The sequence below is a fragment of the Salmo trutta genome, chromosome 16 (assembly GCF_901001165.1).
Source record: "Salmo trutta chromosome 16, fSalTru1.1, whole genome shotgun sequence".
Taxonomy (NCBI): Eukaryota; Metazoa; Chordata; class Actinopteri; order Salmoniformes; family Salmonidae; genus Salmo; species Salmo trutta.
In genome coordinates, this window is record NC_042972.1 from 50,116,533 (window position 1) to 50,139,944 (window position 23,412).

General features: G+C 42.2%; 3 protein-coding genes across 4 annotated transcripts in view; 2 read left to right on the plus strand and 1 right to left on the minus strand.

Moving 5' to 3' along the window:
* The window catches only part of LOC115150967 (ADP-ribosylation factor-like protein 8B-A), a 28,010-nt gene extending 20,724 nt beyond the window's left edge, over positions 1-7,286 (plus strand). The window contains exons 2-7 of the mRNA XM_029694834.1: positions 1,434-1,514; positions 1,633-1,706; positions 1,963-2,056; positions 2,173-2,240; positions 5,891-5,961; positions 6,124-7,286. Of these exons, the coding sequence (XP_029550694.1) occupies positions 1,434-1,514; positions 1,633-1,706; positions 1,963-2,056; positions 2,173-2,240; positions 5,891-5,961; positions 6,124-6,173 (438 nt within the window). The 3' untranslated portion in view covers positions 6,174-7,286. The remainder of the gene's footprint in view (positions 1-1,433; positions 1,515-1,632; positions 1,707-1,962; positions 2,057-2,172; positions 2,241-5,890; positions 5,962-6,123) is intronic.
* A 373-nt stretch (positions 7,287-7,659) lies between these two features.
* edem1 (ER degradation enhancer, mannosidase alpha-like 1) lies at positions 7,660-15,460 on the plus strand. 2 transcript variants are annotated; one of them, XM_029694832.1, is made up of 12 exons: positions 7,660-8,279; positions 9,163-9,235; positions 9,357-9,460; positions 9,826-9,997; positions 10,272-10,455; positions 10,576-10,750; positions 10,925-11,045; positions 11,211-11,381; positions 12,908-12,981; positions 13,091-13,187; positions 13,384-13,512; positions 13,775-15,460. In XM_029694832.1, exons 1-12 carry the CDS (start codon positions 7,816-7,818, stop codon positions 13,862-13,864), a joined length of 1,854 nt encoding a protein of 617 aa, XP_029550692.1. In that variant the 5' UTR covers positions 7,660-7,815; the 3' UTR covers positions 13,865-15,460. The 2 variants fall into 2 exon arrangements, with proteins under 2 accessions (XP_029550692.1, XP_029550690.1); XM_029694830.1 differs by having other exon boundaries at positions 7,661-8,279; positions 13,384-13,563.
* On the minus strand, positions 15,458-22,612 carry LOC115150966 (guanine nucleotide-binding protein G(t) subunit alpha). The gene is made up of 9 exons (XM_029694833.1): positions 22,310-22,612; positions 18,733-18,775; positions 18,485-18,626; positions 18,164-18,321; positions 17,724-17,852; positions 17,404-17,533; positions 16,999-17,152; positions 16,575-16,781; positions 15,458-16,369 (listed from the first exon to the last, which is right to left on the minus strand). Exons 1-8 carry the CDS (start codon positions 22,413-22,415, stop codon positions 16,591-16,593), a joined length of 1,053 nt encoding a protein of 350 aa, XP_029550693.1. The 5' UTR covers positions 22,416-22,612; the 3' UTR covers positions 15,458-16,369; positions 16,575-16,590.
* Positions 22,613-23,412: the final 800 nt, after the last annotated feature.

The window sequence follows — 23,412 nt, forward strand, 5'->3', positions numbered from 1 at the left end:
GGGCTAATTTTTCTTTTTAAGCCCATCTGAGAGATGTAACATTTACAAAAGAAGCGTCTATTTATAACAAAGCAAGGTTCATTTAACAGTAAAATAAGACCAATTGCATTAAATGTTAGCTATGAATGCTTGAGATCTATTATATTTTTGTGGTTCACTAGTTATGCTGCCACTGTATTGACTCTGACATGTGTTACTGTTAGCATGAAAAACACATTTTCAGTTGGCAAGAAATGGCATACTAGATGTGTATTAAGTACTGTCGTGCATATTTTAACACATGAATCTCGTAATTTTACATTGTCAGATCACTTATCTGAGAAGATGCTACAAATATCTGAAAAATGTCTGAGACGCCCCATACAAATATTTTTTGCAGCTTTGAAATTGGCCAATAGTAGGAACTTACACAACTGTCAATAACTTAATAATGAAACATCTGATTGGCTTAGAATTAAAAGCTGGTATGGATACAACTAAATGAACTCGTTAAAACATTAAATAGCAGAAAATGTTTATTTTTGTCTTTTGAATCCAAATATTGAAGTGGGTTTAATGGGTACGTGGGCTTAGTAGGTACACTTACCCTAACTCTTCCATCAGTGCTGTAGTGAATGAGATACTTACCATTGATAGGGAAGTGCCCATGTGGTTGGTTGTAGTCTGTTTGACTGAGTATAAAAGGAGTAGGGTGTGGGTGGTGGTTCCAGCTAGGCTTCAGTCATGAGACCTTTTGCACCCACTTCCTCTTATCCCTGGTCAAGTGACTAAGTCATGTGCTGTTACATACTGTATATGCGCTAGACAAAGCATAGGCCTAGTTCTTGCTGAGATACTGTTTGGATTACACAGAAGGGGAAGAAAGCAGACATCAGAATGACAAAAATTATTTTCCTGTCCTATCGTCAAGAGTGTAGCCTATGATTTAGGGTTGGCTAAAAAGACACCATTTTCAGTGATCTTAGAATTATAGAAGATTGGGTCTGCATGCCAAACATATTTCCTCTAGAGCCCTCAGCCAACTTTGGATTTCGAAGCCGGTTCCACAGCTTTTTTTGGGGTGCAATTTAATTATCAGGTAGAATAGAACCAGCAGGGTCCTGAGCTCGTAGCTCTAGAGCAGGGTTTCCCAAATGCAGTCCCCTCCCCTGATCTAGTCTGTGACCTTCACATGCCTTTAGGCTTAATGGAACTTGTGAAACTACCATAAACCTTTTGCACATGATCATCTTTTCTTTTTTCAAATGGAATAACAGGAAATGTGCAAAATTTAGTAAACTACAATGAGGCCTAGGTTTGTCTGACATTCTTAGTAAGTATAGTGGCAATTCCAGATGACATCACATACAATTTGACCTAGATTTTCTGTTTTGTTTATGTCAGCTCAGCTTGTAAAACTAAAAATGTATCAACGGCCTTCTCTTCTTTTTCAGTCTGGGCAATTTAGTGAAGACATGATCCCAACAGTGGGATTCAACATGAGGAAGGTCACAAAAGGCAACGTTACCATCAAGGTAGGTCTTCAGTCACTACAGTGTGTAGGTTACTGTAATGTTCCACAGTGACAATCTATACCGACTGCATGAGGAAATGAAAATACCTAGGCTAATTTTTGTTCCTCTGGTTTTCCAGATCTGGGATATAGGAGGGCAGCCGAGGTTCAGGAGCATGTGGGAACGCTACTGTCGGGGAGTTAACGCAATTGTGTGAGTATCTGAGTTTGGCCATTCCTGTCAGTCTGCATGGGTACAACTTGAAATGCAGGAAGAGGACAGAAATGCTGAAGATTGATTGTTCTATTAGGGTTAGTTCAGTGGCTACCAGTCAGTGTTTGAACATGATGGGCATGTTTTTGAACACTTCCTTTTCAATATGCACAACACTTGCTCTTTTAGATTTTTGATGCAATTGTAAACTTGTTTTAACCTGTTTAAAAAAATAAAAAATAAAAAAAACCTTTAGATATATGGTGGATGCAGCAGACCATGAGAAGGTGGAAGCTTCCAGAAATGAGCTGCACAATTTGTTAGACAAGCCTCAGCTGCAAGGAATTCCTGTAAGTAGGCCTACACTTCGAAACTGCTACGAACACATGCAAATGAGGGAATTTCTTTATATGATCAGTCAGCAGACATTTCTGCCACACAAGATCTAGACTGTTATGCTTTTTAGGTTTTGGTGCTTGGCAACAAAAGAGATCTCCCCAGTGCTCTCGACGAGAAGCAGCTCATTGAAAAACTGTGAGTATGAAGATAAGTCATTAGGCAGTGTTGTAATACTCGAGTCCTGATTTTTTTCTTTTCTTTTTTTTCTTCTTTCCCCCCCCACTCTACCATTGGTGACTCAGACATGCCTTCTCGTGACTTCTCGGTATTTGCACTTTGATTGGATGGGCTACTATGTTACACAGAATATTAGCAGCACTGGGTTGTGCATAGCATCAAGGGTTCTGTCCTCTAGCAGTGGAAAGGACATGCCAAATCAGGCATACACAGCCTACATCAGCTGGTGAGTTGCTGGGGAAGCAAGAAATGTTTGTGGGCAGGCAGGCTCTGCTTCGCCTCCGATCAAAGGCTACATATTGCGCAAACAACTTTTGCTTCCTCCTAACCACCAGCCTACTGCTTTACGAAATTGAAAACAATCGTATCGCGTTTAACCAGTTAAATGTCATCAAATGTCATCTACGTCATCCCCAAAATGTATAATTTATCATGAGAGGGCCATAAACAATAACTAGTAATGCTGCATACTCCAAGAAAGGTTAAAATCTCACTTTTGAGGACACAAGCTCAAGTACAGAGTACAAATGATAAAAATATGAAATATTTTATGGTGCATTACTTATTCAACAAAACTATGAATAAGACCTATGCTTTCTAAATATAGCATAATCTAATTATAAAATGACTAACTTCCTTAACTGTACAATATGTACATATTTGTGTGTTTAGTGTTCGAGAACAGTTTCTTATTTTCGAATGGTTTCTCTCGATCAAAACGCCTCTCCGCATCGCTTAGAACGTCAGAGACCTAGCTTGGCTTCCTGAACTCACATTTAATTTCATATTAATCCTGTCCATCTGTGACAGTGTTTTTCTTGTTTAAAATCTGAATTATTTTAGATTAAGGGCTATAAGTCGATCTCCGAATATGCTACCATGATGAAACGACTCACTCCTGCTGCATTATGATGTAACAATTGCAGGAATGTGCTTTGTCTGTGGCTGTGATGAAGGGTTCAGCCAGGAGTTGATGGACAGTCGGAAGAGCGAATGAAATGGTAGGAGGGACATCCCAGCTTCAAGGGGTTTCAGATTTTACGTCATACGTCACAGGTTCAGAAGAAATACTGTGTCAGTGGGAACAATTTGGATCTACGGTATCCACAGATCGATTTATAAGCTAAAATGTTGATCAGAACTGGTACCAGAACCATGCAGGTCCTCTAAAAAGGAGACCTTACATCCTGAGGTTTTAATAGTAAAACAACAGTCTAGCTATTTTTCTCTCTCTCCCCTTGAATATAGAAAAGTAGGCTGTCTTTGAATTTCTTGTCTTGCTCTACCATTCCACTTTTCCCCTTGCATTCTATAGCCAGGTTTGATCAAGTCTCCCTTTTTAGTTTTCACTGCAATAAAAAAATCTACAAAAAAATGAGTGGGCGATTACAAAAAAAGTAGCTGAAAGCCAGACTTATCATTCCTTTATGTAATAAATAAGTATTGAAACACAGGTATTGAGTGTAGAACTGAGGTAGTGATCAATAGTAAATTGGTTGGGGGTTTTCATGAGGGAGTGGCGATATACTGACATTCTGTTGCGACTAGAAACAATTGCATAATAAGACCTATTATAAATTGATGGACTCGTGACTCGACCATTGGTGACTCGGACTTCAGCCATAGTGACTCGACTCGGACTTGAGTACAAGGGACTTGGGACTCGACTACAGCACTGGTATGAGTCGTTCCCTACCAGTAAGCCCACAGCAGTAATCTGTGATGCATCTGAGCTGAGGTAGTTTAACAACTCTAATTCTAACAGAATGACAGAAGAGTCCCTCTCATTTTGCCTTGCCATTGTGAGTTAGGGCCTGTAGTGGCTAGGTTCTAACATTTCAAAAGGCCACTTCTTTAGATGCTTTTACAAGGACTAGTTCAAACACTTTTCCCCAATTGAGAGTCTTGAGCGTTTTGTTCTTCTTGCAATTAAAATGTAATTCATTACTCACACAAAAATAATGTCCAGGTTTGTCACACAGATTCCAGTTGATGAATGGTAAAACAAAGCAATAGTTTCTGAGTGTTCAAATCAAACTTTATTTTGTCACATGCGCTGAATACAACGAGTGTATACTTTACCCTGAAATGCTTACTTTCAAGCCCTTAACCAACAGTGTAGTTCACTAAACCAATTCCAAGTGATATTGATGAAGTCAAAAAGGTATAATACAGCAAAGGTAAAGGACGAAATAAAACAAATATGAATGACAAAGTAAATGGTTCAAACGGCTGGAAACGGTTTCTTTCCACAAGAGATTATGGCAATAACTAGATTTAGGCGTACATTGTGCTTCCTAACTTTTAAACAAAAGAGCTGTTCATTTTTCTTCCATGCTGTGACCTTGGATGTGCTTATTCACTTTAAGATGGGTACCCTAATATGGTAGCAGGAGAAAGACGTTCATATCACACACAATGACTTTTCTAGTGTTATTTTTCTAATCTACCCTACAAAAGTTTGGGGTCACTTAGAAATGTCCTTGAAAGAAAATCACTTTTTTTTTTGTCCATTTAAAATAACATCAAATTGATCAGATATACAGTGTAGACATTGTTAATGTTGTAAATGACTACTGTAGCTGGAAACGGCTGATTTTTAATGGAGTACAGAGGCCCATAATCAGCAACCATCACTCCTGTGTTCCAATGGCACGTTATGTTAGCTAATCCAAGTTTATAATTTTAAAAGACTAATTGATCATTAGAAAACCCTTTTGCAATTGTGTTAGCACAGCTGAAAAATGTTGTCCTGATTTAAAGAAGCAATAAAACTGGCCTTTTTAGATTAGTCGAGTATCTGGAGCATCAGCATTTGTGGGTTCGATTACAGGCTCAAAATGGCCAGAAACAAAGTACTTTCTTCTGAAACTCGTCAGGCTATTTTTTTTCTGAGAAATGAAGGCTATTACATGCGAGAAATTGCCAAGAAACTGAAGATCTCGTACAACGCTGTGTACTGCTCCCTTCACAGAACATCGGGCTCTAACCAGAATAGAAAGATGAGTGGGAGGCCCCGGTGCACAACTGAGCAAAAGGACGAGTACATTAGAGTGTCTAGTTTGAGAAACAGACAACTGGCAGCTTCATTAAATAGCACCCGCAAAACACCAGCCTCAACGTCAACAGTGAAGAGGCGTCTCCTGGATGCTGGCCTTCTATTTGATGTTATTTTAATGGCAAAATGTCTGTGACCCCAAACTTTTGAGCAGTAGTGTATATATTTGTGACCTTAACTATCTTGGAAGATTACAGTTACCATTCTTGAACATGAAGTTTGCTTTTATAAAGGGCTACTTTGCTGGAGGTTTTAAACATGTCTATCTTAATCTCACATCAGCAAAGAGCTAATGGTTTTATTTTAGAGGAGGAGCAGTTATGATTTATATATTTTTTTTAAAATTTTCTTTTTAATAGAAGCGTCGTTCTTACTGAACCATTGCCCTCGTTTTCCATTGAGAAAGACTGCATTCTATTTTCTCGGTCACTAGTACTGTACTGCTATTAGAAATTATGCAGGTTTTCAAAATGAACCAGCTCCCTCTGCTGGCTAGTTCAACAGTTTCTAGCAGGTTATATCAGTTTTCTATACCGCTTCCTTTCTACAGGAACTTGGCAGCTATTCAAGACAGAGAGATTTGCTGCTACTCTGTTTCCTGCAAAGAGAAAGACAACATAGGTGAGTAAGATGGTGACAGGTTTTGTTTGTGTCCCAGTGGAAAGCTGAAGGAGAGAGCATTACAACCCAAAGTGGCTATATAGGTGTCTGTTGTTTCACCCATTCACCTGCTGTCTCTCCTGTTTCTCACGCTGCCCCCCCCATGCCTCTCCTGCCTTCCAGATATCACACTGCAGTGGCTCATCCAACACTCAAAATCTCGGAGAAGCTGAATGTACCGGAACTGTACCCTCCCAGCTCCATCTGCCATATTACCCTCATGCCACACCCTGCTCACGCTGATGTATAGTTGTCCCTCCAACTCAGTTACTGCACTGTGCTGCTTGTGCCCCGCTGTTGTTGTTATCCCCACAACCCCTCGTACTACTGCAGTACTAAAAGATGGTACCCCCTGGTCTATATCATATTCCAAGGTCCATGAGTCACAGAATCGGTGTTACACCTCCTCCAAGAGGGGCTACTTCGGTGTCCTGAAGAGAGAGATTCAGTCTGCCTTCTGCATTCTTCAGGCGGCACGACAGACGTTTCCCAGGTCTGTAAGCCCAATAGCCCTACTCTATAACACTAGTGCAGGGTATGCTATTGGGGTTGTTCAGCCACTCACTGGGGCCTCTAATCATGATACATGTTCTCCAGACAGTCCTGTATGACGCTAGAAGAAAGTACATAGACATGTTTATATACATCATTGGGACTTCCAGGTTCCTCTCCTGTTTGTCAGATTGTAACTTTTATGGCTATTGCCAAATCCAAATGTTTATTTTGAGGACATTTCGAATATTTTTTGAAACGAGAGCAATGAAATAAGTAAATAACTCAGCAGCCAGGTGTGTACACATATCAAGCTGGTAAGATTTTTACTGACATGAGCGTATGATTATATTTGAAAAGTTTGAATGTACTGAAGGTAAAGCTATAGTGTGTTGGTTGTGTGGTTATCAGCCTTGTTTTGAATTTGCCTCAGTGGAATGATGTCCTCTGCGGTCTATGAGCTGAGAGAGAGCGAGAGAGTGGCAGAATTCAAAGTGCCTTGTGCAATACCTCTCATCCCTGAAGTAAAGCAGCATGCAAGGTGTGCTTACCTTAGCAATACAAAATGAACACCACTGGGATATATTGCAGAAATAAAAAGGCATGCTTTTTAATTGAGACATTGTACTGTTGTGTTTGCACTCAAATTGCAATATTTGCTGTGGCACACTTTTGAAAATGATAGATATTAATGGTGTCAATTTATTATTTTGTAAATATGTTAAATCTGGGTGGATAAGAATGGTTGAGCTGTGCTTAGAGTAAGTTTGTAATAAAAATTAAGGAAAACATTTGATTTAGTCTACACTCATCATTGGACTAATAATTGTACCAAGAATCTCAGATGACTGGTAGGCTATGATTGTAACTCAAACAGATGCACAAACAAATGTTAGATAGTTTTTTGTTTTTACTATGTGATGTAATTTGTTCTGACTGCAAAGTATGCTTATGTGATTTTCTGGTCGAATGTTATTTTCTGACACCGCCTGTCTCTGCCCCCACTACTTTTTCATGCTTGTGGCTATTTTCTATTGGCTCTAAAGTTACAATGCATGACACAGCAAAACTGACATGCATGGTAGCCAATTGCTGAAACGCGCCGGCCCCCTCTTTCTTGATGACGATGTGACTGGAGCTCCAATCACACCGGGGAACCGGGGAGGGGCTGGTTTTGTTGACAGGAAGAGTGGTTCGCTGTCGACTTTGTCAGCCAGGCTGCCTAGGTGGCTTGTAAGCAATACACAGAAGACAATTCAGCCATCTATTCATCAAAGGATTGTCAAATTGAACTATGGTTTTTAAGACCGATCCAGGGCAAATATGCAATGGAGGTCAATAGTGGTTGCTCTCGTCGTGCTCAGACTCACTGTCAGTTGTCTGCTATGGCTAGCGTTTGGACTGGGACCTAGCTGGGGTTTCAACTTTCCACTTAATTTCAATTTCAATTTGCACAAAATAGAACTTTTTAAGCAAGATGATGGGGAATCCGCAAAGGCCAATTCCTGGTCACAACGACTACACGGCCATGGAGACGCACAATGCAGGACCTCTTGTGCCAGTAAAGAGGACTCACCTAAGAAGTCTTACCTTAGCCTCTTTGAGGGGGACAGGGACGAGTATGACAGGAGATATAGCTCCTTCCCGGACACACTCAAGATAAAGATGAAAGGCATGGCCAAAGACATGTTCTACTTTGGATATGACAACTACATGAAATATGCCTTTCCCGAGGATGAGCTGAATCCCATTGACTGTCAAGGGAGAGGGCCTGACGTTCTCAACCCGTGAGTCATCTATAGCCCGATAGCTAGGCCTAGAACCAATCTGGTAACACTCACGTGAAATTGATCATTAGGCTACGGGTATGTGTGTGCACGATAACTTTCTGGATTGATTGATGTATTAGGTTGGTAGACTACCCTGTTTTACTAGCTGAAAGGTGTGTCAACTGTCCATTCAACATTTCCATTCTGACTGATGTCTGGTAACTGTCTGTGGTTAGTGTAATTTGCATCGGTCTGTCATGCAGGACTTGCTAACTGATCTGGTTAAAGTTATATAAATATATAAGTAAATATAGTTCTATTTGCCTGGAGACCAGGCAAGGGTTCTATTTAAGCAATATGGCTAGGGATGTTCTTATGCACGACGCAAAGCGGGGGGCCCGGATACAGCCCTTAACTGTGGTATATTGGCCATATACCACAAACCTCAGAGGTACCTTATTGCTATTATAAACTGGTTACCAACATAATTAGAGCAGTAAAAATCCGTTTTGTCATATGCATGGTATACGGTCTGATATACCACGGCTGTCAGCCAGTCAGGGCTCGAACCACCCAGTAAATTATTGCCTTTATATACCGGGTAGTTTGGATAGTGGGTGCTGATTGGCTAAAACAGCATTCAGATGTGTGTATGTGAGACCATACACCACAACGTTTAGCCTTTTCACCTTGACATTCTTTCAAATCTGATAACAAAAGGCACAAAGAAAAGGCACAGCTGGACAAAACGTAATTTCTCTCATAGTGAAACGGTCAATCCATTTAACTTGTTGAATGTGATCCCATTATTAATAACTTGGTGCTTGAAATATAGCCTACATATACATGGCCCTCGGTTATTGTCAAGCCTGTTATCTTTTTCATTGCTGTTTTTTTTCAGGTCAAACATCAACATCAATGATGTTTTGGGAAACTATTCCCTGACACTCATTGACACCCTTGACACCTTACTGGTAAGCAGCCTGATTCTGTATTCCTGTTTGATTTTTCTGGGCTTTTTAGGGGAATGGTATTGCTAAAACAGTTTACTGTCAAGGGTCTTTTTAATGATCCTGATCATGTTTCTCATTCCAGGTACTGGGGAATGTGTCAGAGTTTCACAGAGCTGTGAAGTTGGTGATAGACACGGTCTCTTTCGACAAGGACTCCACTGTGCAGGTGTTTGAGGCCAACATCAGGTATACATGTAATGCCTTTCAAATAGCGACTGCAATTTGTTTCATTAGCTTAGGGTCAAGTTACAGATATAAAGATGGCGCAAACAGATTTACAACCGCGGTGGAGTTGCCACTAACGTTTCAGTAATCCACAAAGAACATTTTGTTGTCTTCACGAGTGGCCAAAAAAAAGCAATACAACTGTTGTGATTGTAGATGAGGTATTGGTTAAGTGTTGTTTAAAAGTAGGGCAATGGTAGCTCTTATCTAGTGGTAGGAGCAGAGTTCAATGCATTTCTCTGAACCATTTCTAAATGCCTAACCAAGGACTACCTTCTAACATCACTTGATGGTTGTCTCATTCGTTGAATTCTTTGTCCCTCCAGGATCCTGGGTAGCTTGATCTCTGCTCACATCCTCCTGACAGACCCAAAGCATCCCTTCGGCAACGTGGGCCTGGAGGACTATGACAATGAGCTACTGCACCTGGCCCACGACCTGGCAGTACGCCTGCTGCCAGCCTTCGAGAACACCAGCACAGGCATTCCCTACCCCAGGGTAAGAGGAGAGGAGAGCTGCATAGTTAATGACCTGATATTGCCTGGGTTCATAGCGATTTGACAGTCCTGGTTTCGTAGACGGGGGGAAATACCAAACAGGGGTGGAGGGAGATCCTAAGACTATTAAACATCCACAGAGATCCACTACAGTATGTCTCATTGACATTTACTTCACCTGTTGTTTACAATATATTACAAGTACAACTATGCCCTATTGAAATGACTGTAATGTTCTTCAGTGACTGGATCGCCCTGTCACTTCATTTCCTCAGGTGAACCTGAAGAGTGGTGTCCCTCCAGACAGCATCAATGAGACTTGCACAGCAGGGGCTGGCTCCCTGCTGGTGGAGTTTGGCATTCTCAGCCGTCTGATTGGAGACTCCACGTTCGAGTGGGTGGCCAGACGGGCTGTCCGAGCCTTGTGGAAACTGAGGAGCAATGAGACGGGTTTGCTAGGTGAGTAGGGATCCATTTTTTTTGTGTGGTCTATGTTTGTACGTAGATGTTTGCTTCTGCGTAGCAGCGTCTTTCCCTTGTTGCATGTCAAATGGTTACCTTTTCTCCTTTAACTCTCAGGGAATGTGGTGAACATCCAAACGGGACAGTGGGTTAGCAAGCAGAGTGGCCTGGGAGCAGGGATGGACTCGTTCTACGAGTACCTGCTCAAGTCGTACATCCTCTTTGGAGAGAAAGAGGATTACCGGATGTTCCAAGCTTCTTATGAGAGCATCCAGAACCACCTGAGAAGAGGGTCAGTCCTGTGCTTGAATTGACTTGATGGTCTGTGTGTGTACACAATGTTCTAGTGAGTGTGTGTTGGTATATTGGTAATGTGGCGGCGTGTTGTTTAGTGTTGATCTACGCTCTGTAAAGGTAATGTGTATGACAATGTCGTCTGAGAACCTTCTCCCCTGTTGACCTGCAGGAGGGAGTCATGTAACGAGGGAGAAGGGGACCCTCCACTCTACGTCAATGTGAACATGTTCAACGGCCAGATCATGAACACCTGGATCGACTCCCTGCAGGCCTTCTTCCCTGGCCTCCTGGTAGACACCTCTCTCTCAGGGAATGGGGAGCTGCGCAGCCCTGCATATGTCCTCAGCCAACATTGTCCCAATAAATGTTGTATGTTCATCCTGACAGTGTTATTACTGTTTGTGATGATGATGTTTTCCCTGTGTTGATCTCTGACCTTGTGTTGTACACGTCAGGTGTTGAATGGTGATGTGGAGGAGGCCATTTGCCTGCATGCATTCTACTACGCCATCTGGAAGCGCTTCGGTGCCTTGCCAGAGAGATACAACTGGCAGCTACAGGCACCTGACGTGCTCTTCTACCCTCTGAGGCCAGAACTGGTGGAGTCCACCTATCTCCTGTACCAGGTACCAGTGCTTAACTTCTCTAGGGTAGGGGGCAGTATTTTCACGGCTGGATGAAAAACGTACCAAAATTAAACGGCCTACTACTCGGGCCCAGGAACTAGAATATGCATATTATTAGTAGATTTGGATAGAAAACACTCTGAAGTTTCTAAAACTGTTTGAATGATGTCTGTGAGTATAACAGAACTCATATGGCAGGCAAAAACCTGAGAAAAATCTAACCAGGAAGTGGGAAATCTGGAGCTTGTAGTCTTCAAGTCATTGCCTATCCAACACAGTGACTTAGGGTTCATTTTGCACTTCCTAAGGCTTCCACTAGATGTCAACCTAGTTTCAGGCTTTTGCAGTGAACAGAGAGCGAACAAGAAGGCCGGGAAGTTGGTGACTCAGGAAAGGACATGAGTTCATTGGTGCGCTTTCACGTGAGGGGTAGCTGTGTTCCAAAACGTTTTTCAAGACATTGGAATCGTCCGGTTGGAATATTATTGAAGTTTTAAGTTAAAAAGGCCCTAAAGATTGATGCTATACAACGTTTGACATGTTTCAACGAACGTAAATATAACATTTTTTTTTTACTTCGTCGTGAAATTTTGGGTGTGCTTCCTACATTTGGAGTAGCTTACTGAACGCGCAAACAACAAGGATGTATTTGGACATAAATTATGGACTTCATTGAACAAAACAACATTTATTGTGGACCTGGGTTTTCTGGAAGTGCCTTCTGATGAAAATCATCAAAGGTAAGTGAATATTTATAATGCTATTTATGATTTTAGATGACTCCAAAATGGCGGGTATCTATATTGCGTAGTGTATGTTTCTGAGCGCCCTACTCAGATTATTGCAGAGTGTGCTTTCCCCGTGAAGCTTTTTTGAAATCTGTCGGTTGCATAAAGGAGATGGTTATCTAAAATTCTTTGAATAACAGTTTAATATTTTATCAATGTTTATGATGAGTATTTTTGTAAATTGTTGTGCTTATTCACCGGAAGTGTTGGAGGCAAAATATTTTCTGAACATCACGCGCCAATGTAAAATGCTATTTTTGGATATAAATATGAACTTTATCGAACAAAACATACATGTATTGTCTAACATTGAGTCCTAGGAGTGTCATCTGATGAAGATCGGCAAAGGTTAGTGCTTAATTTTAGCTGAATTTCTGGTATTTGTGACCCCTCTCTTGCTTGGAAAATGGCTGTGTGGTTTTTCTTGTGTTGTACCTGTCCTAACATAATCTAACTTTATGCTTTCGCCGTAAAGCCTTTTTGAAATCAGACAATGTGGTTACATTAATGAGAAGTGTACCTTTTTAAAATGGTGTAAAATAGTCGTATGTTTGAGAACTTTGAATTATGACATTTTGTTGTTTTGAATTTTTCACTGGCTGTTGAATAGTGTGTCCCGTGGGTGGGACGGTAGCGTCCCACCTCCCCAAGAGTGGTTAACATTAATTTGAAACACAATGTTTATCTGTTTTAATGTTATGAGCTGCTTTGAGTGAGCTATTTCATTTCCCCTCCCAGGCAACCAAGAATCCTTTCTATTTGCACGTCGGAATGGATATCCTAGAGAGCCTAGAAAAAAATGCCAAAGTCAGGTATGAGTCGGATCTTGGAAAAACACAACTTTAGAGTGTTTTAGGATGTCTCATTCTACTGACTTGACGTCACACCTGGGTTCCCTAAACGGATGTGTGTATTTGGCAGGTGTGGGTATGCCACTCTCCACCACGTGGTGGACAAGTCCAAAGAGGATCGCATGGAGAGCTTCTTCCTCAGCGAGACCTGCAAATACCTTTACCTGGTATGTGTACCTGTACTGTCTGAAAATATCTTTACCCGGTATGTACCTGTACTGTCTGAAAACCTGTTCTGTCTAAAAATACCTGGTATGTACCTGAACCATCTCTTGCCCTGTTGGTCAGAAACTGGAATAGGCTTTTCTAAGCTAATATAACCTGACTTTCCTTCTAGTTAATCCTATGACCCTCTCCTTCCAGCTGTTTGATGATGACAACCCTTTGCACAAATCCGAGAACAAGTACATCTTCACCACGGAGGGCCATGTAGTGCCTATCGACAAGCGTTTTCGGGAGAAGCAGTGGAACGACCTGTCCCCCTGTGAGAAGGTGGTAACAGATCAGGAAACTTCCAACGGGCCTTTCTCTAACAATAGCAACGTAATGACCCTCTGATATATAAATACATATTACTATGACGCTGCCTGCAGGATCAAATACAGCACTTTAAAATATACAGTAATGAATGACGTACATTTCTTTATGCTAAAATATGTGAAATATGCGGAGTTAGATTGCTGATAGATTACTTGTGTATAATCTTTTTTTTTTCTGTACAAATCTTCCGCTCTCCTCTGCTTCCTCTCTTCAGTGTGACCGGATCCCTGAGGAGCGGAGGTATTCTCTGCCTCTGAAGAGTGTGTACATGAGACAGATCGATCACATGGTGGGACTGTTTTGAGCTCTTGGAGGAGAGGTGTTGTTAATGGGACACTGGTGTGAATGGGTCCCCAGTCAGTAGACTCACTCAGGCACAGCTTGTTGTGCGACGAGGACAGAGGGGAATAGACCCTTATCGTCTCACCTCACCCCCACTCCGAACTCTTCTGCTGCTCAGGACCAAGGTGGACAATACCAACTCTCTAGAACACCTTTGAATTATATATATATTTTGCGTTATTGTTTTATGACATGCATCACTTAGTGTTCAGAGGGATACATTTATTTTTTAAAGGAGACTTAAAAAAAAAATGTTTTGAGTGTGACTCGTCGGGGTTGGTGCCAGTGCGACTGGGATTTTTTGCTTCAGGTTATAAATTAATGAAGCAATGAAGGATTTAATGTTTGGGTGTGGGTCTGTAGCTAGGTGTTCTGAACATACAGCTGATCTGTGAAATATTTTTGGGTTGAGGGAACAGTGCCATCCAGATACAGGTTTGTAGTCCAGAGCGTAGTTTAAGTGTATTATAGATCTCCCTACACAGGGTGACTAGTGCCTCACTGCTTGGGATTTCCAAAGGCCTCTTGGAATGTCACAGTTCTTATGTTTTCAACTGAGACATTTTCAGAGGCCTCCGCTTCGGAGTCATCCAGCTTTTATCTTTTTTTTTCATTCAGTAATATTACGTTTGTGAGGTGAATGTGTGATATATGCATCTCTGACTATCATGCAATGGCCTTGCAATAGGCAGATGTATGCATGTCATTTTATGTGCCATGACAGTGAGATATATAGATTTACACAATCACATGGACAATAGTGCCTTGGGCTTTTTGGTTCATTATTAATACAGACTTGACTTGATGACGTGAAATAGGCTTTTCCATTCTGAGACCGTTCTGTTTTGTTGGAAGTCATTCCTCTTTAGTACAATATTAATGACACGGATCACGGCACATAGCCAGGTCAGTCTGTCATACCTGTATGTTTGAACAAAGCCATAAAGTGTGTAATGTTTTTAAGGTTTCTGTGTGAGAGTGGCATGTCTCCACTGAACGATAATGATACATCTCTATTCATAGTATTCCTATTCAAGAAAGGGCTATATCATGTCAGACACTCATGCGGATATATTTCCTGTTGAGTATGCAGGTTGTACTGCTTTGTTCACATTCCTGTTAGCTTAGCTGTATATCCAACGTTTTAGTACGTAGTAATACAGTATGTGTATGTGGAAGCAAATGGTCCTTCCCATCGATAACCATCCCGTAATGCTGCTAGCAGAATGTTTGAAGTACCTGAATGTGGAGAGGGAACTCAGGGATTGACAAATGTCATGTTTCTTTTCTGGGAGTGAACTCTTGATGGTTTTTGTTAAAGATGATCTTCTCGACATCTTGTTTTGCCTCCATTTGTCTTTCGAACCTTCTCAGTTATTTTGGTCTTTTGATAAACTAATCAGGACTTAACCATTCTTCTCTTAGGCCATCTTGAATTTTAACTAATGATTTTTCTCCTCTACTGTACTGTTCAGACAATGTTATCAGAATGGTTTTCTCTTCATGTCAGAAATCTCTTTAAAAATAGTCTGAAATAAATGCAAAGTACAGAACGTGACAATATTGTGGTGAATTTATTTAGTAATTAGTTCAGAGGGTAGTTTTCTACAGAAGCTTTAACTTAATCTCTGATTTCACATTAACGTTTCATGTTTTATTTCTGTACAGAATGTGGCCCAAAGACCTACAAGGTATTCAAATTAGTTTGTGACCAAGCTACATCCATAAAAATACCGCATCTTTACTACATCAGTGAAATAGTTCTAGATACAAGTTACCCTCAACTTCACAATTCTGTGATGTTTGACATATTAGAATGAATTGGTCCGATTACATGTCATTGGTCCTCTCCTGTAGCTTGAGGTCTTTCATATTGTGCCCACTATGCGTACAGCTCAATATCACTTCTACACACACAACCCATTTTTGCTGATGAATGGGCTTTGTAACTTATTGTAACACATCTGCAGGTGATGAGGCCATCTCGTGTCCATCTCTTATGGCTTTATATGCCAGTTACTGAAGCATAGAGATGATACATTGCCTTACACCTATACACATGTACTGTCTGGGGGAAGAAGAAGCGCTTTCTGCTGACAGGCGCCGATGTTTCAACTACAGGTTGCATAGCACTGCGTTGAAAAGGAGTTCCTATTCAAGACATTTAACAAAGGATGATAGCTTGACTATGATTGACTTATAACATAAATCTGTACAGTATAGATCCTCTTACTTTTACAGTACACCTATTTTCCAGGTCTCAAATGAACTGAAATGTCTTTGGTTATGATGCTGCGTTTGCCTGTATGAATTTGTGTGTGTGTGTGTGTGTGTAGTATCATATTTGTGAATGGCAGCTTCCAGAGACAGTCGCTGTGTTGGTCTCCTTCGTCCGGTCTTCTTGAGGAGATTGTTGCCCGCAGTTTGAAAGGGGAAGGGGATAGGATTCAGGGGGTAAACCAACACCCTGAAACAGAGGAGTGTTTAGTGGAAATCACAGACGGCGTGCGCCATTGGGGTGAGTGACAGAGAAATGATGTGCTACTTCCTAGTGAGCTATCTTCCGGGTAAACTATAGTTAACTATGGGACTCTGATTCAATGGGCAGAGTACCATCCCAGAGGCAGACACTCTCTCAGTATCATAGTCTAGGCCAGAAGAGTTCCACTCACCTATACGGCGTGGCTCTTAGAAGAGACCACAACTCTTTAGGTTTTCTTTGATGATGATGTCAGTTACGGCGTCGAACACAAACTTGACGTTCTCTGTGTCTGTGGCACAGGTCATGTGTGAGTAGACCTCCTTGATATCTCGCCGCAAGTTCAGGTCCAGGAACTGGAGTTTGATGTAGTTGCCAGCATCCTCATAGGTGTTGGGGCCTACAGGGAATCGAACAACATTTAGGGAAATAATACTTACAATATTGTCAAAAGACTCAACCGAAATCAGTGCTGTCTTAGGCTATGGATGACAAACACAGTATGCAATAGTTAAGCTCTGACATTGCTCTAACATCAAAAGAACATAGAGAGGGAAAACAAAGGTGTGTTCCAAAGAGAATAGGCCAGAGTGACAGATCTGCTGTTGTGAGCCCACCGTCGTAGTCGGGGAAGCACATGCTGAGGTGAGCCTTCTTGATCTTCTCGGTGAAGACGTCTTTCTTGTTGAGGAAGAGTACGATGGAGGTGGCAATAAAGTAGCGGTGGTTGCAGATACTGTTGAACAGGTGGAGACTCTCGTGCATTCGGTTCTTCATCAGTAGAGAATCACATTCAGAAAAGAGGGACAAATGGATTGCGTGCATGAAACGTGCTTATGAAACAAATTTCTCTGCAATTCATCTCTCCGAGGGCTCACAAAAGCGAATTTGACCACGACACTACTACTACAGTGCCACGGTGACTACCTCAATCTACCCTCTTTGATCGTGATGTCTCTTCACTTCGTCCAACAGTGACTCCTTCAATCTAGCGTCTATAATGTGACGATAATGTATCTCACCACTTCGTCATCCTCCACCAGCACCATGTCGTAGGCGCTCAGAGCAGCGATGAAGATAATACAGGTCACACCCTCAAAGCAGTGGATCCATTTCTTCCTCTCTGAGCGCTGGCCGCCCACGTCAAACATCCTGCAGGAGAGAGAGAGAGGGAGCGCTTGTAGATGTCATTGTGTTGCTCGCCAATGTTATTACAATGTTATTAAAATCTTATTGTCATCTGAGTTCATTGGATTACTTAAAGAGAAATGTTGCTTTTCAGTGTTTTGGGGATTCTGATCAATGGGGATTAATGCAGACTTCGTTGTATTTTTAGCCTCACCTGAAGTTGAGGTCTTTTAAGCCGAACTGGGTCTCTATGATACCAGTGGTCTTTACTCTTGATCGCAACATGTCCTGCTCAGTGGGGATGTATCCAGGCTGGACCAGCCTCTCCAAGTCATTCAGATAGCTAGGTGGGACACAGAGAGAGGAACAACCTCCTTCCTTCGTCTGGTTCATCAACACACTAATATAGGATTAACGATTTCTCTATATGAACGTCTAGCAAGAGGTCCAAAGCTCTTAGGGCTAGTTTCCCAGATACAGAGCCAGGCCCTGGACTAAAAAACATTCTCAATGGAGATTCTCAATTTGAAAGAGCATTTTAGTCTTGGAAACCATCCCTTTGTTTACTATGGAGATATGATGGTAATGGTTTCATAGGGATGGGGGAAAGGGAACAGGGATGGTTGTTGGTCCAGTCCAGGAGAGAGAACCTACTATCCAGCGGAGTCGTTAAGCTGGTACTCAGAGGCCCTGTCGTAGCATGCCTGGATACCAGTGTCCTTCCACAGCCGGATGATGATGTCAGACAGCTCTTTGGGCATGGAGCCCTCCTCAATGGTGTCTGCCAGGTGCATGAGCTTCCTGGAATCGTCCTACAGACACAGACAAGCACAAAGACACACATCATGCTCACTATACTCAGTTTGTCAAAGTATTTTATGTCATATCCCAAACAATATGATGCCTGGCTTGGGTATGTTATATAATCCACCTGTCTGAATAGTGTACTGTAGACAGTCAGTGTACAGTAGCTACCTGCTGAGCGGTGTCACCGTAGCCAATGTTGAGTTGAGTCATGCCCTTCACAATCGCCATGATGGACTGAAGGGTATTGCTGTAGATGATGGTGACAAACTCCATAGACTCTTCAAGAGAGTAACCATCTTGATGGATAATTCTGTTGCGAGAAGACAAGCAGCCACAAATAAAGTTGACATTTGATCTTTGAGACACCAATATGTTTTATGATATTGCACTTGGTACAATAGTGTCACCAGACTCACTTCATCTGTTTGACGATTGTGCTCTTTCCTGATTCTCCAGCACCTATACACAAGTGGGGGAAAAAGGTTTAGTGACACGCAGTACAATTATTTAGATCTCAGGTATGTATATAGAAATGGTAGCCTGTGGTAAGAGACCGTGATCTACTGCATGGTGAGGTTTTGGGTGTGTAGATCAGTCTGTATGTAGGAAGCAGGATTCACATTTACAATTCCAAAGATGACCACTGGGCCGCAGTGTTAAACTATTTTAGACCTGGATTACAGACCCGGAGTGACAGGTCCCAAAGTGTACTCCATTCTTCCATTTCACTTTTCCCTTTTCTTTTCCTCTCCTACTATTCCCTCCATTTTCTTTCCTGCCCTGTTATGGTCCCCTCTGTTGAATCGGTGTGTGCCCTGACCCACAGATGATCCACACAAGGGCACCAAGCTCATTACTCCTCTCCTAAGCCCCTCCAAAGCTGATGGCAGGAAGAACTTTATTGTCACGGAGATACAGTATGACTCACTCTCCTGCTGTGCCCTCTATAGCCATCATGGTTATTATTTGTCCCTGCCGGTCATCTATGAACGTTTGAATGTCTTGAAAAATGATGAGGCCTTAATGGCCACATGTTCTCTTTAAATCTCCACTCGGTACAGCCAGAAGAGGACTGGCCACCCCTCATGGCCTGACTCGTCTCTAGTTTTCTTCCTAGGTTCCTGCCTTCTAGGGAGTTTTTCCTAGCCACTGTGCTTCTGCATCTGCATTGCTTGCTCTTTTGGGTTTAAGGCCGAGTCTCTAAAGCACTTTATGACAACTGCTTCCATAAAAAGGGCTTTATAAAAGAAATTTGATTGATTGATTGCAGGGCCAGTGAGAAACACTCACTACTTTACTTTCCATTAGAGTTTCTATGAGTTGTGGAGGCACCTCAGGGACAGTGTCAATGTGATAACTGGGCACACAGTCCTATACATGCTGAATGTTGTTATGTCAGCAGCACCACCTGGAATCTGCATGTGTTCCACTTGCTCATTACATGGCTACCACACCTCAGGGATTTACAATCCATGTTGTGGCCCTAATCAAGTTTCTGATGACATGAAAGTGCTCCTTCCCACTGCCTCTCTCTCACCCTCTCATCCTTTTCAATAGAAATCCTCGTTACTTCGTTCTGAACGATATTGTAAGTTGAGCATCATTATTTCTGTATAGTCTCCACTTTCTCGTTCTGAACTTCTAACGAGAGTGGGGCTGGTGTGTCTTCGCGTCAATGATCGCAAGAGCAGCTGCTCACCGGTTTGACGGCTCCAATGCAGTTCCACCTCCGACACCGACGAAATATCAACTTTGAGGGTTTTTGCTATCGCAGGTTAACACTTATTCTGATTGAATCTAGGCCTTAGTTCATGAAGTATTGGGGCAGGGTGTTATGTTGAGGGTGGATGTTAGGGTCAGTAGAGCTATAATAGGTTTGTCTTGGGGTAATTATGCTGTAGGGCATGTGTGTGTGCAGTAGTGTGAGGTTAAACCTTCTGTAATGCAACAGTTGTTGTTTTAGGATTACCAGGAGATTGAGGTGATTAATTACCAAAGTGTTTAGAACAATCATGTGACAGCCAGGGGTGGATAAGCTACAGCCTCTGGCCTTTACATAGAGACAGATGCTTAGTCTCACCAATGTTGCTGATCCAAATGTAGTGCCTCTGAATATCAGCAGTATAAGTCAATTATTTTAGCAAATGTCTACAAGAGGGTAAATGTATTTGGCATAGTAATCCTATTATCGTTGACATTTCCCTTGATTCATCCCCAATAAAGACAAAATTATGAAAAATAATTTGTGTAATTATCTCTTCAATGAAAATAGTGTTTGCAAGGCTGGTAAAATGTAAATTATAATCCAACTTGGTTTAGGACCATTCTTAGAACCAACTTGGTCTCAGAGCATTTCTTATTATTCTGTGTGTAAATCCGAGACACTCCATTTATTATGATATGTTACGCTCCATATTGTATATATTAAGTTGTGAATGTCCATTACCCATTTAGTATGATATATTAAGAATTACAATTCGTACAATATCTTACAAATTTGCAAAACATATGATATATTACGAATTCTGGCTAGGTAACTAATGTTAGCTAGCTTGCTAACATTAGCTATGTTAGGGTTAAGTTTAGGAGTTCGGTTAAAGGGTTAAGGTTAGGGGAATGGTAAGCTAAAAGGGTTAAGGTTAGGGTTAGTGGAAGAGTTAGCTAACAGTTGCAAAGTAGCTAAAAAGTAGTAAGTAGTTGAAAAGTTGCTAAATAGCTAAAGTTAGACATGATGAGATTTGAAATCGCAACATTTGGATTGCTGGATGTTCGCATTATACGCCCACCCGTCCAACCAGCTTGCTTTTGTTTTTGCCTTAACCATCTGTCTTACGTAACCATACCAAACGTAACTTATCATACTAATTTGAGTGTCCCGGATTTGCATTTACTATGTTACGTCTAGTCTATGAGACCAGGCTGTAACTGGGTGATTAACGATGAATGATATAATACCAAGAGACAAGATAACATTGTCTCTGTCTACACATCTGAATTATTCAACACCACCGGACTTAGGAAAATTGCAATTGGCTCAGAACAGGGGAGCACGGCTGGCCCTTGGATGTACACAGAGAGCTAATATTAATAATATACATGTCAATCTCTCCTGGCTCAAGGTGGAGGAGAGATTGACTTCATCACTACTTGTATTTATGAGAGGTATTGACATGTTGAATGCACCGAGCTGTCTGTCTAAACTACTGGCACACAGCTCGGACACCCATGTGTACCCCACAAGACATGTCACAAGATGCCTCGTCACAGTCCCCAAGTCCAAAACAGACCATGGAAAGGCGTGCAGTACTACAGTAACTCATGCAAGCAGTAAAATTTGATTTAAAAACAGATAAAAAACACCTTATGGAACAGCGGGGACTGTGAAGCAACACAAACATAGGCACAGCCACGTGCATGCACACACACGATAAACATACGCACTATACACACACGTACACATGGATCTTGTACCGTGGGTATGTGGTAGTGGTGGAGTAGGGGCCTGAGGGCACACAGTGCGCTGTGAAATCTGGGAATGTATTGTAATGTTTTTAAAATGGTATAAACTGTCTTAATTTTGCTGGACCCCAGGAAGGCAGCAGCTAATGGGGATCCATAATAAATACAAATAAAAATACTACGGACATTATCTTCTCATCTCTGTCAAAGCTAAACGACAGAGGAAAAAAACAATCTCTATCCCCATCCATAGTATACTCATCAATATAAACATGGGATTATACGCTTACGGTCAAAAGGTTGCTTTTCACAAAATGTTCACATTTCTATTACATACGCTATGGAAACAATAGACCTTTGACCAGATAAGATACAAGCCAATCACTGGACAGTCATATAGGGCCTTAGAGTCTAGACGTCATTTTGTGTATAGTCTCGAGGATACCAGGTTATGATGAGACACCCCATAGAACACCCTCAACCCAGGCCATTCCCCAGAGCAGAGGGCAAGAGGACCAGACATGCAGATGTTACCCAGCAGCAGCAGCTTGACTGTCCTGGCGTCCTTCTCTGCATCCTCCTTGAGTTTCTTCTCCAGCTCTTTGGAGTGCTTGTCCTCTGCACTCGCTCCGGCCCCCATCCTCACGCGCCGGCTTCGGCCCTGTAGTGCTCAAAACCAAACGACGGGGGGAAAAAAAAACGGGAAAAAGGACCTAGCTGATCGTCTAGAGGGCCGACTGGCGCCGTCAAATACGCAGCTGGCACGTCAACTGCTTCTAAGGAACGCGGGAGAGGCGAATGATGGAGTGTTTTCGAGTCTTAGAGAAGATTTTGGGCATCCTCTGTCCACCTGATCAGCGATGGCCAATGGGGCACAAGGACAGGAGACTCCTGGGGCAGGGGGAAAGGGAGCGGGAGGCCGGGGGGGGTACATGGGCGTAGGAGTGACCTAACCTTTTTTAGGTTGAGGTTTAGGGGGACTTTGCTGTGCTCAGCGGAAGATGCACATCGGCTCAAGTGCTTATCTGTCTACTCTGTCCTCAGCTGCCTGATAAGAGTGAGGGAGCTAGAAAGACATCCATTTACCCACTGGCCTGTGTTCCAGGAGGAGTAAAAGGCCGCAGTAAGTGAGGTAGAAAGAGGAAACCAGGTGTACAGTTGATCAGTGTGGTTCATGAAGCATGTTCAATGACGCATGTTATCGCTTGTTTATGAGAAGCTCACCTATAGCTCCTATCGTCTGTAGAAACACTAGTCTGGTCTATAGCAGGGGAGGGGTAGTTATTGCTGTGTTCACTGTCCTACGCTTTAGAGGCTCACTGTATTTCAGCGGTGCCTTTCATGCCAGGGCTGACATCACCGTTTAGCAAAAGACTACAGGGACTCTACAACATACGATAGTCAGCTCACGCTTGTGGAACACGTTGAGGATACTGTATTTTCTCCATTGAGGGGTGGGATCTCTAAAGGTACTTACGGGGCTTTTACCGTCTCACCTGACAGATCGCATTGACCTCAATCTGAAGACGGCAACAGATCCTAATCCTCGCTGTGTCCTCTGAGCGACGGAGGGAGGGAGAGAGAGAGAAAGAGAGAGACACCTACTCGTCCACTCTCACTCAACTCCACCACTCAGT

Bases quoted from the DNA above. Each gene is read 5' to 3' on its own strand.
- LOC115150966 (XM_029694833.1), bottom strand. From the start codon at position 22,415: ATGGGGGCCGGAGCGAGTGCAGAGGACAAGCACTCCAAAGAGCTGGAG. The intron at 18,776-22,309 runs GTAACATCTGCA...ACTTGTGTATAG, and splicing joins AGTCAAGCTGCTGCTGCTGG to GTGCTGGAGAATCAGGAAAG. The intron at 17,534-17,723 runs GTGAGGCTAAAA...TCTCTCCTGCAG, and splicing joins TTAAAAGACCTCAACTTCAG to GATGTTTGACGTGGGCGGCC.
- edem1 (XM_029694830.1), top strand. From the start codon at position 7,816: ATGCAATGGAGGTCAATAGTGGTTGCTCTCGTCGTGCTCAGACTCACT. The intron at 11,046-11,210 runs GTAGACACCTCT...TGTACACGTCAG, and splicing joins CCTTCTTCCCTGGCCTCCTG to GTGTTGAATGGTGATGTGGA. The intron at 12,982-13,090 runs GTATGAGTCGGA...TGTATTTGGCAG, and splicing joins GAAAAAAATGCCAAAGTCAG to GTGTGGGTATGCCACTCTCC.